The following is an 11,704-nucleotide window of genomic DNA, read 5'->3' on the forward strand; positions in this document are numbered from 1 at the left end:
CAGGCTCGCTACATTGACAACGTGAGAGAGAAAAATGGTCCAGATGCGCATTGGCTCACTGGTGAGTTCGATACGGAGGCGGCTTATAAGGCTGGTGGAGGCGTGCCACATGGGAGGTATATGCGCTTGTCACATAGTTACTGTTTAGTGATGTCTTGTCATTTACTACATATATATATATATATATATGATACTCTTACAGGTTAGCAATTGGTGACGGTGTTGTCCCCCGTCGGAGTTACACTAGACGGTCCAATTTCTCAGCTGGGTCAAATCGACCCCGACGACCATCTGCACGTGAAGGAGAGCTGCTTGAGAAGATGACTCAAATGGAGGAGAGTATGGCCCAATATAAGCAACAAGTACAGCAACAGATGCAACAAATGCAAAATTGGATGCTACATCAGGTATCAATTTTTTGTTATTTCGTTGTTTCTCAAGTCCGATTAACTGAAAAACTGATGAATAATCTATTTGCAGATGTACGGAGGTGCCGGAACTCAGTTCGGCATGCCGCCTTTTCAACAACACCCTATCATCACACATCCGGTGTCTGGACAATCATCGGACCGCTCCACTGCAGCGGCGGATGGATCACAGGTACAATCGTCTACTAAACATCATTTGTCTGATAATCATTGGTTGCTTGTTCTCTGTCTTTCTACATGTTTGCTTTTACATGATCTATTTTAAACTTTTGTCATTCGCATGATCTATAGTTACTTTTATTGTTGATCATCGTAACTTCTTAATCATAAACAAGAGTGTGTCTTCTGTTTCAGGGTTCTGCAACTTCTGTCCAAGACCAATTGATGGCATCGGGTGTGATAGGAGGGCAAATGATGCCGTGGGCACCTCGCCAGCCAGGCATTTGGCCACCGATGCAAACACAGATGCCACCGCCGATGCCGTGGGGATTTCCTCCTCGCGGGCAGTCACAATCACCAGGATTGCCCTCACACTCACCAGGATCAGTACGTTAAGTTGATATCCTTTGCATCTCTATTTGCTTCGTTGTTTAAGCAGTTACTAGAAAACATGCATGTATATGTTGCAGTCTATGTATATGTTTAATTAGTTACTCGGTAAACTAACAAATGTTTGTTTCTTTTAAAGGGTTCGGGCTCACATCATGCTAGTCCGCCTCCGGATCCGAGCACGTTTATGGACTTATTGATGAACACAAGTGGCGGCGGCTCCAATGACCCACCAACGGAATAAATTAATATGGAGGCTTATGTGGAACTTACTATCATTGCGTTTTGTATGGACTTTAACTTGTTTTAGATGGATTTGAACTTCTTTCTTATGGACTTGAACTTGTATGAATATTGAATATGGTGCTTGTGTTATGTTATGTTGAATATGGTGCTTGTGTTGTGATATATTGAATGTTGTGATATATTGAATATTGTGTTTGTATTGTGCTGGTATGGAGGCTTCCCATCCGGGGAGGGAGAAAAATAAAATTGGGTATTAAAAAAATTATTCACTAAGAGTGTCGGCCCTCACATTCTTATATGCGCCCAGCTAGGCTTCCGGCCGTAAAATAAGAGTGTCGGTTGCGTGTTGAACCGACACTCTTACCTTAAGAGTGTCGGTCCCCACACTTCTATACGAATAAGAGCGTCCATTTTAGAGTGACGGCTAAGAGTGTCGGTCAACCGACACTCTTATACTTAGAGTGTCGGCTTATTTCAGTAAGAGTGTGGGGTTTTGGCCGACACTCCTTGCCTTTTTTCTTGTAGTGGGTGTGTAGGGCAGTTAATCACCAAAACAACTTAGAAATGGCCCAAGGACACATTTTCCTTTCACTAAATTGGTCTCCATGCACTTGTAGAGTAAAATACAATTGGCATAAGAACCACCCACAGTTCTATCTAGCACCATTGTCAGGGAAGCAATAGGCAAATAGAAATTTAAATTTTCAAATTTTGAATTTGTTTTGTATCGTAGTAAAGTTTTCGCTAGTTTTTGGCGGGCTTACCTAGCACAACAGAAAACATGAACATTCTCATTGGCTTATTTAATTTCCATCGACATTTGACTAAACCGACGAGATTTAATTAAATCTCGTCTGTATATAGCTAGCCAATAGGAATTAAATTAACTCCATGGCCCGAACTTATATAAATTCTTGTGTTCTCTCATGTTTAGCACAAACCATCGAGCTATCGTTGATTTCATCAACCACAAAAGCATCATGTGGTCCATCACGTGTTGTGTTGCCGGTACCGAAAACCGACAGTTAGAGGGGTAAATTTTATTTAGTTGATTTCACAATGTAGAGAGTAAAACCCAATACGGGCTTGTTTGAAGCAAAGTATTTCAAAACCATGGGTTTTAAAAATACCATGACACAACCATAGTATATTTTAAATAACTCCAAGCAATACATGTTTGAAGACAAAGTATCTTAAACCATGGTATTTAGTATACATGTGCAAGAAGCTAGTCATAGAAAAAACTTTGTGTTGGGGTGGAGTTTCAAATACTCCAAAAATATGATGGTATCTACAAAACTATGATATTTAAAATAGAGTTTTTTACAAGGTAACCAAACACCTTTTGGCAAAAAATACTATAGTATTCTCCAATATCATGGTTTCACCTCAAAACTCAAAAAATACTTTGATTCCAAACACACCTACTTGTTTAGTGGCAAAATTTAGCAAGAGGAATTTAGTGAAAGGTTAAAAGAGGGATCATGTTGTAGGTAGGGCTGGTCACATTACGAGCTTGAATACGTTAAGGCTCGCAAGCCGCCACACTAAGTCTCATTTAGAGTATAAATTATATATTTTTTCTTTATATATAAAATAAAAAATGTACAAAAAAATCTCACAACATATTTTAAACTACATCTACCATTGAATCTATAAAAAATAAGAAAAATAAATCAATAACATAATTATTTAATTGTGAAACAATATAACACCATGTCATTAGATTGGCTCGCAAGCCGGTTTGGGCTCGGTGCTCGAGCAAGCCACAAAGTAGGCTCGGCTCGGGCTTACTCAGACTCGTGAGCCGAGCCAAGCCTGAGCGAGCCTCAAGTTATTTTTTCCAGTCCTGTAGGTATAGAAATGATGCTTTTGAGATGAACAAAATTTTGTAGTGCATACCTAGGCAGAACTCAAACATAACATCTACAAAGAATGCCATAAACATACAATTGGACGGGGATTACAATTTACAAACGTCCATCCATCTCAGAGCAATCAATGTCCGATTTTACACCTTTTTTGCATGGTCGCTTAGCCGGAGTGCTTTTACACTCAGCAACAAAACAGTTAAAACAGAGGCCGGACTCATGTTAGAACGAAGCTCATCTATAGCTGCTCTTCATTATCGACGTCTTCTCACATCTATACTTTTTGTCTTCTTCTTCCTCCTTCTCTTTCTCCCCTGCTTCTCTGTTGGAGAAGCAGCAATAAGGAGGGATAGGAGATTCCCTAGCTCCTCCCCTAAATTTGCCAACGCACCAGCAAGATGCTTCCGAAAGAAATACAGGGCTACCGCTGTACTGAAGTGAACAGCCGGAAGATATTTGAGTTGACTAGGATCAATAATCTCATCCAAACCAAAGAGACGATAGGCCAGTGCCTTTTCATCAAGCAAGGCAAACAGCATCAGAAAAGCTCCAGTCAAGCACACATTTGCAGCAAACTTGAGCAGCCGAGTCGCCTTGTCTGAGCTAGGTATGCGCCCGGGCCACCTCGACACCATCCATATGCTGAGATATGGCAAACACCCTGCAATGCTGCAGGCGACGGTCGCCTTGGTGTTCCAGCTGGCCAGGAGTTCTTCGTCATGTGCGAAAGTGGATGTTACTAACCCTGCCAAAACAGCTCCGAGGGGAGTGAACATGGACCCATCGAAGACGAACCCTTGTCTTGTTTCCGAATTTGTTGGGACTTGATGATGAGTTGCATCCGAACTACTGCTGGAACCTTCATCTGATCTGAGAATGTGGGCTACTGCTGCAGTATTACAAGCAGTGTCGCCGTGGAGAAGATTACAGAACCAGACAAGCCCTGCGATCAACTCCGGCATGGTGACCAGCGCCATGACGTCTCCCAGCCATTCTGCGGCCACCGTGTGCACCGTTATGAACAGCGTCACCATGTAGGCCATCTGGATGCACTCCAACGCTGGTCTCAAGGCCGGACTTGCTTCCGCCAGTCTGGAGTAGAGCAGCGCCAGCGTCCCGAGCGCGCAACATGAGAAGAGCAGGAAGTGAGACAGGAGGACAGGGCTATCTTCGTACGGCATCACTATTGCACTGATCAGCAGCATAGAGTACGGCGCTACCACCATTTCGAGCTCCCCGGCTTTCTTGCCATTGCCGTCCCCAGGTTTGCATCCGTCCTTATTATCCTGCTGATCAGCTCCACTACTGCCATGGTGCTCCAGTCTTTCCTTGTACAGGTAAGCGATGAAGGCAGCCACACTGATCGGGAAGGGAGCAAGGATGATGTACTGCAAACTGTTCGCGAGCAGCATTGCATATGCGGTGACCACTAGAACGACCGTGTTCGTGTAGATATCCAGACCCGTGAACCGGGCGCTCTCGGAGCGCAGCACCCACAGATACTTGCGAATGATGAAACCGAGCACGCATGAGAAGCCAAGAAACACGTCAGTACCACCGTCCCCGTCTTCTCTGAAGAAGCTGACGGTTAGCATCACGGATACCGTATTTAGCGTCAAGCTGTCACATAGTGTCTCACTGTTGCTGCTCTTTAGCTCCATTCTATTGTTGACTTCCTGCTTTAGAAAAACAAGAAGCAGTTCAGCGAACGTTCACGGAAACAGAGTAAATATATAATACTGTATTCCAGACAAATAGGAGTATCTATCTCATAAACATGTACAGGAAACATCTACACGGCATTTCATATATGTGGCTACATTACAATGATGCAGATCTAACGTATGCAACTACATATAATACGAATAATAGGCACAAGAATTGTACGGAAATGATGATCTGAATTTGAATCAGGAGTACTCCTACGTTGCACAATAATCTTCTTTAGACGTACTCCTATGTTGATTGAATGGCTGAATGACAGGTCGAGATTGTTATTGCGAATGTTTAAAATGTTGGTTTTATGGGCTAGGTTCAAATTGAGAAATTCAGTTAAATCTTAAAAAATCTCAAAAGGCCATGTATGTGTATGGCTAGTGAATGATGGAACAAATAGTTCTATATTGCTAGTCTAAGTGCAGTGAAACTAGTTTAAATATAAAAGCTACACTTATTCATCAAATCATGGATGAGGAGAGAGTGTGAAGAAACACACGGGCACACGTGCTCGCCTCGCCCAGTTTATGTGATCGGAGATCCCGTGAATTAAGTCATAGGAAGAACAAGCCATTGGTGCAGAACATTTTTGAAAGAACACACCCATATGAGTTAGATTATCTAACGTCGCAGTTTATGAGATCTGGGTGATCTCTAGGAAACTCATGAAGAGACCTTGGAGTACAATGTATATGCTCCACCCGAGAATGGGACTACTGGTAGCTATGTGATCGGATATCCCGTGAATTAGGTCATAGAAAGAAGAAGCCATTGGTGAACTGAGTAGAGTAACTTTTGACACTCTCTAAGTAAAGATGCAATACTATCAAATGTTGTAAGGTTGGTTGACTTTGTGCCTTAATGTGTTTCTATTGGCTTTTACTAGCGAAGATGTTGTCCTACAAAACATTTTTTAAAGAACACACCTATATGAGTTAGACTATCTAACGTCGCAGTCTATGAGATCTGGGTGATCTCTAGTGAACTCATGAAGAGACCTTGGAGTACGACATATATGCTCCACCCGAGAAGAGGACTACTGGTAGCCAGGTACTGGTTATGGCTTTGAGTGAAACTCATTCATACAAAACATGCAATTCAAGGTATAGTCCATTGTACAAGTTATGGGTTGGTGTAGCTTGTAGTTCTAGGCGAAAGTTTAACTTAACATTCTTTGCTCAAACACTAGTTTATTAAACAGTAGTGAATAGTGCAAAACTGCAAATGGGCATTTGAGATCGGGTGGGAGATTATTGGATTTGTGGGCTAGGCTCAAATTGAGAAATTCAATTAAATCCTAGAAAATCTCAAAAAACCATGTATGGGTATGGCTAGGGAATTGTGGAACAAATATGAAAGCTATACTCACTCACCAAGTCATGGGCGAGGGGAAAGAGTATGAAGAATCACACGCACGCGCGCTCGCTCGCCTCGTCTGGCCTGGACGGGGCGAAGGGCGCGCGCGCACGATATGTGCGTGAATGGTCCGCTAAAATCTAACCCCTCGCTTTGCAGGGGCACGACCTCCTTTCCCCGTTTTATTTTTTGGTTCCTTGGTTGTTAAGTCTAGAGCTCTATCCGATAGCAATAAGGATCTGAGCCCTTATCGGTGCGCGAGTCTTTCGGTTCGTGGATAGCGTGCAGATAAAATCATGAGTCCTTATTGGTTCGTGGTCACGACCCTATATAAGGCGCTTTACAGCCAGCGCCAAACCCATCCCAACATAAGTTAGGTTTTCGCCTCTGTTCACAGCTGCGTCGCCATCGTGTTCCTCTTCATCCCGGCTGTTGACATGCATCTGCGATCGAGATAGCAGGTGTCCGAAATCGGTCGCCTTCGAGATCCTGCACCGGGAGAGGACGAATAAAGTTTTTGAAAAGCATCTTCACGCGACTGCTCACGTTCTTCTCGTCGACCATGCTGCTTCGACGTCATCGACCCTGCTACTTGTCTGCTTCAACGCTGTCGACCCTACTATTTTCACTCGTGCTCGTCTACCAGTATGTCTGATCAGTACGCGTTATATGATTTAACCTCATACTTTAGGTCATCTATTATGGTAGATGTATGATGTATATTTATAATTATGCTGTTAGGTAAGTTGTTAGTTTATTTGTTATGGAAAAGAAACCTAAAATATTTATTGTTGGTCATAATTTATATTCGAAATTTAATCTGGAATACATCTAATTAATCAACATAAAACAGCTTTGTAATTGGGGTGCACGAAAGTGCAAGTTTGTAAAGAACTCAAATTTGTAATTTGAAACTGCTTTGAACTAGTATGGGCTGCAGATAAGCTCACCGGCCGAGTGACTGAGGCAGGTGGCGAGGATGTACGTGGTACGGTGGCACCATATCGAGCTGCTAGCTGCAGAGGAGCGTCGCAGCTTCCAGAGCTAGCTCCCTGGCTCGGCGGTGGGGCTTGCTGCTGCGGCGATTCCATGGTGTAGGTCGAACGGCCGCGACGAAGGCACCACCCCCGACCGAGACCCGTCGAAACTCCAACTGTGGCGCGAACCCAGACTTGCTCCTGGGTGCGGTTGGAAATTGGAACGGAATAATGGAAATTAGCTGAGGAGGAAGAAGAAGACGGGCGGACCCAGCTTGAGGCAACAATATAATCACGCGGCACGGAGATGGAAACAAGAGTAGAGGACCTTAATTAATATTTACACGGTCATATTGGTAGGCTGTACACGTTGTGGAGGACGATGCTGTGCGCGCGACTCGCTGGCAGTACTCAAGTCGTCGTTGTCGTCGTCGTCTTCTTCTGCCCGGGGCCAGGGTGGAGCCCGGCATTTTATAGAAGAGAATGACGTTTCCTGTACCGTATTTGAATGAATATACACCACGCGCATTTCCTACCGCGTTTTGATTTTTCTTATCTCTACTAGGTCGCCAGCCCAGCCCGCGCCTATTGGCGCCATTGACTTGAGCTCAAGGTCTTTCCTAGTCATGTTCTGGCTGCGCCGTTACGTTAGATGCTCTGCTCTCAGTCGTAATGTCACAGGGACGCACAGAGAGAGAAACAGTCGAACCAAGCTTCTGACGATAAAAGCTCACACACAAGCTTCCCTCTGTCGCAGAGACACGCACCGATCTAGAGAGAGGAGCCAATGCTGTTGTGCTTCGAGCCTTGTGTTGCGCATCGGTTGTAGCGTCGTCGACGACCTAACAAGCTCGTTCTGTCGCATCGGGATTCATTCCTCACGCGGTAATCCTCTTCCACCCCTGAATATACCGATATGGTTTTTTTCCTTGCAGAACATCTCCATGAGCTGCACGAATAGCCCCGAGATAGTGTCCTAACCGCCCCTCCTTTTCTCAACTAAATTTGACTCTGTTCTTGATGCTCTTCCATGGCACAGTGATCCCGCCAGACGAAGGAACAGCAGGGGAAACACGATGACCCTTCCATCTCATAGAAGAGAATCAGATCTGGAGATCAATGGGGCTTCGCAAGATACAGTCGGCGCAAAGAAAACTGCATGCAAGACGACGCAGCGGCAAATATTGCGATCTGAAATAGTTAGCACTTTTCTTCTCAAGGGTAGTCGATTTGCGTATTCAATTCAACTCTTTGCTTTCGGTGCATCTGGGTAGGATCTATTTAAATTTGAATGTCTACGTTGGACTTTAAATTAAAAATATGCGGTGCCCATTGTTTTATATGGACCTGACCACCTGACAGGTAGACTTTAGGCCCCGTTGCTTCATTTCAATAATTTTGAGTCTATTTTAGTTTTTTCTATTCAAACAGGTCTAGCTGCACAAGCTCTATCTTTAAAAAACTGAAACTAGAGGTCAACTTCATAAAATTTTTGAAACTCCTTAAAAGGTACTTCAAAAGCATTGTTTTTATGCATTCTCGTGAGGTTGCACCAAAATTACACATCATAGTATTGGTTACGTGACCTGTCGATTCATGTCTTTTTCTCCACCCGCTAATCATGAAGATTAATTAAAAAAAACTCACACAAATTCATTGTATTACAGAAGCTAGAGTCTATGTGCAAGCTAAACATATTCTTTAACCCTGTCTTACTAATTTGTTGAAGTTGTTTTACAGTGAAATTGGAAAATCGAAACTATAATTTTTAAAGTGAAGTCTTTCAAACAGGGTCTGGCCGTAATATGAAGTTTTTTTAGTTTCTATCTCTCTACATGAAGCCCACTTGGTCACATTTAGTGAAGAAAGTAGCGGTGGGCCGGGTTAGGCTCAAGCACTCTCAACCGCTCCTAAGGCCATAGAGTTTTATTAAAACCTCCCTTAGGCTTATATAATGTAGCAATTTAGCTGAGTCTCTCATAATTTTTTTTATTTCTAACAAACGTCACCGGTCACACTAAGATATACGAAGTAGCTGGGAACGTACTAAAATCATCTCCATCAAGTTTTAGTCAATTTCGCTAACGCGCATCTAAATTTTTTAATCGATTTAAATTTTATGATGTGAACGCAGGCTTTTTATTTTTAGGTCTAAAGCAATAACATTTCACTTTTATTAGGTTATACTGCATAGATTTGGATTTAAAAGCAACTGGATTGGATAATATTTATTTTGTACCAGGATAAGTTTGGACTTGACCTTTTTTTGGTTGGATATTAATTGGATTAAATTATATGGATTTGGATTCTAATCCGTTGTGAGTAGGGATGAAAATCGAAACCGAATATTCCGTAATCGGAGTCTCGTAACATATCGTTTCTGTAGATATAATACCGTTTTAAAAACTACCATATTTAAAATTTTAATTTTAAATTTCTGTCAAAAGTATCAAGTAGATTAATTATAAAACCGTGTTAAAAAACTATCATATTTAAAATTTTAATTTTAAATTTCTGTTAAAAGTATCGTAATCGCTAATAAGTAGATTAATTATGAAACCGTGTAAATTTCTGACCAAGCAACAATCGTTCTCATAGACGAAGTCGTTTCCTGCCATTTTCATTCCTAGTTGTGACAGATCTATATGCCTGATTTTACTGACACATGAGTATTGTACATATGTCGTGTGTAAAACTCAACGAGCTTCCGGTGATTAGTCACTGACCATCTATCATCGTATGTGTACAGGAAAAATTGAAGAACCGCGTCCGAGCATTCACCGGAGCATTCGTAGTTATGATTTCCCCCGTGCTCCTTGCCATCGTGCTCAAGAAAGTCAGCTTGACTGGCACCGGCGGGAGGTATCAGGGGAGGATACGACTACGAGCGCTGGAAGCATTCGTCGACCTCGTCCAAAGAAGGTTCGCCCACCTCGCAGCCGTGACTCTGCAGATGGGCATAATGCCCTTCCTGTGCGTGATGGTCGCGGAAGCGTGCGCCAGCTTGCCGCCGCTCAGCTACGTCGCCCCAAGGCTGGTGGCCGCGTGCAGAGTGCTGGTGTTCCTCTCCAACTTGCTGCTCATGGCCCTGGGCTGCGGGATCCTCCTCCTCTTCCACAGCAACGCCCTGCTAGTGCTCACTATCTGCTCCGCCATGGCGCTCGGTGTCGCTGCCGTGCAAATTCGGTACCTCTGCCGCGGCGTCGCCGATGCCGGGGCCGCCGACGACGCGGAGGCGGAGGAGTACCACAGCAAGCTGGAGCAGTTGCTTGAGCTGTCGGCCGGGATGACCGTCATGATGTTCCTGGTGCTGGAATTCGTGGCACTGGAGAGCCTGCTGAGGAACACTCGTCAGGGGCAGGCTGTCAAAAGAGGGCAGACGTTCCTCGGCGTCGCCTTGCTCGTCAGCTTCATGGCCAGCACGCTGGGCGTCTCGCTCATGAACGTATGGACCACGCCCCACGTCATCAGCGGCTGCGTCGTCTTGACCGCCGAGTTCATGAGGGTCCTGAATTTCTCCTTCCATGCTCTGCCGATCGCCGCGGTGGTGGTCTTGATCACGCTGGATGTGCTTCCGCACGCGTGGAAGCTGGCAGTGTGGCTGCCGTTCTTCCCTCTGGTCATAGTGCTCCTGGTGCTGCTGGCGCGGTACAGCCGTGAGGCGATGAAACAGCAGGAGCCAGCAGCAAGAGGAAGAGGGAAGCAAGGACCAGAAGCAACGGGCAGCAGCACAGCATCGGATCCATCGTCATCAGGTGAAAAGAAGCCTGATGATCCAAAGCCGGCCTCGTTGGAGTTGACCAAGGTGGCATTCACGGGCTTCTTGGCCGTGGCAGTACCCAGCGTCACCAGTGCTTCTTTCTGCGTCCCGTCTGCATTCTTTGTGTTATTCAGTGCAGCGACCGTTCTCCTGGGCCTCTTGTGGAGGCTCCTCACGCACGAGGCGGAACCACCTTCGTGTGTCCTCCAAGCTGCCAATCATGCTTCCTTCTCCGCGCACATGTCCATTTTCTTGGCCGGGATTGCATTCTGGGTCATGGCTGCCTTTGCTCTTCATTAATGCTCGACGTCATCCTTTCACAGTTTAACATCGTATTCACGGTCTGCTGTACCGTACGCTTTTTTTAATGGTGTAACGGAGAATGTGGAACAGCCTACCAATCGAGCGCAAAATTCTTTAATTATTTGTATTTTCCATACAACTTTGTTCTTACTATCATCAATTGATTAGAAGTCGGCAATCTCGTGGACCATATGATGGATATTCTATTTTTTTAAGCACTGCTTCACGTATGATTCTAGTGAATGAGTCACGTACGACTAGAATAATCTATTGAATGATTGATTGTTGTATGGTGGTAGCCTGGTCTACTGGTCTATACGTGAGGAGCCAGTCTCTATTAGAGATGGCCAAACGAGTTGCCCGGCCCGTTTTGGGCCCGGCCCGATAGACATGGTTAGAAAATTGGGCCGAGCCGTCTAAGTCCACGGGCTCGTTTTCCTATCTGAGCCTAACCCGCAGTGGGCCTAAACGGGTCGTGTCGGCCCGTTTAGCAGAATA

The 11,704-nt window shown here is 44.5% G+C and overlaps 2 protein-coding genes across 3 annotated transcripts; one reads left to right on the top strand and one right to left on the bottom strand.

The window, feature by feature from the left end:
* Positions 1–3,101: 3,101 nt before the first annotated feature.
* On the bottom strand, positions 3,102–7,586 carry LOC103635119 (uncharacterized). Of its 2 annotated transcripts, none has more exons than XM_008657665.4 (2): positions 7,117–7,586; positions 3,102–4,770 (listed from the first exon to the last, which is right to left on the bottom strand). In XM_008657665.4, the coding sequence occupies exons 1-2, from the start codon at positions 7,255–7,257 to the stop codon at positions 3,349–3,351; spliced, it is 1,563 nt and encodes a 520-aa protein (XP_008655887.1). In that variant the 5' UTR covers positions 7,258–7,586; the 3' UTR covers positions 3,102–3,348. The 2 variants fall into 2 exon arrangements, with proteins under 2 accessions (XP_008655887.1, XP_008655886.1); XM_008657664.4 differs by having other exon boundaries at positions 3,102–4,773; positions 7,117–7,573.
* Positions 7,587–7,901: 315 nt separating this feature from the next.
* Positions 7,902–11,136, top strand: LOC100272634 (uncharacterized). The gene is made up of 3 exons (NM_001147096.1): positions 7,902–8,028; positions 8,183–8,364; positions 9,893–11,136. Exons 2-3 carry the CDS (start codon positions 8,220–8,222, stop codon positions 10,414–10,416), a joined length of 669 nt encoding a protein of 222 aa, NP_001140568.1. The 5' UTR covers positions 7,902–8,028; positions 8,183–8,219; the 3' UTR covers positions 10,417–11,136.
* Positions 11,137–11,704: the final 568 nt, after the last annotated feature.

This window comes from Zea mays, chromosome 8, assembly GCF_902167145.1.
Source record: "Zea mays cultivar B73 chromosome 8, Zm-B73-REFERENCE-NAM-5.0, whole genome shotgun sequence".
NCBI classification, from domain to species: Eukaryota; Viridiplantae; Streptophyta; class Magnoliopsida; order Poales; family Poaceae; genus Zea; species Zea mays.

What these genes read in the sequence shown, in the direction of transcription:
- LOC103635119 (XM_008657664.4), bottom strand. Translation starts at nt 7,257, where the DNA reads ATGGAATCGCCGCAGCAGCAAGCCCCACCGCCGAGCCAGGGAGCTAGC. An exon ending in CTGCCTCAGTCACTCGGCCG is followed by an intron (nt 4,774 to 7,116) that starts GTGAGCTTATCT and finishes GTTTTTCTAAAG; the next exon opens with CAGGAAGTCAACAATAGAAT.
- LOC100272634 (NM_001147096.1), top strand. Translation starts at nt 8,220, where the DNA reads ATGACCCTTCCATCTCATAGAAGAGAATCAGATCTGGAGATCAATGGG. An exon ending in TAGCACTTTTCTTCTCAAGG is followed by an intron (nt 8,365 to 9,892) that starts GTAGTCGATTTG and finishes GTATGTGTACAG; the next exon opens with GAAAAATTGAAGAACCGCGT.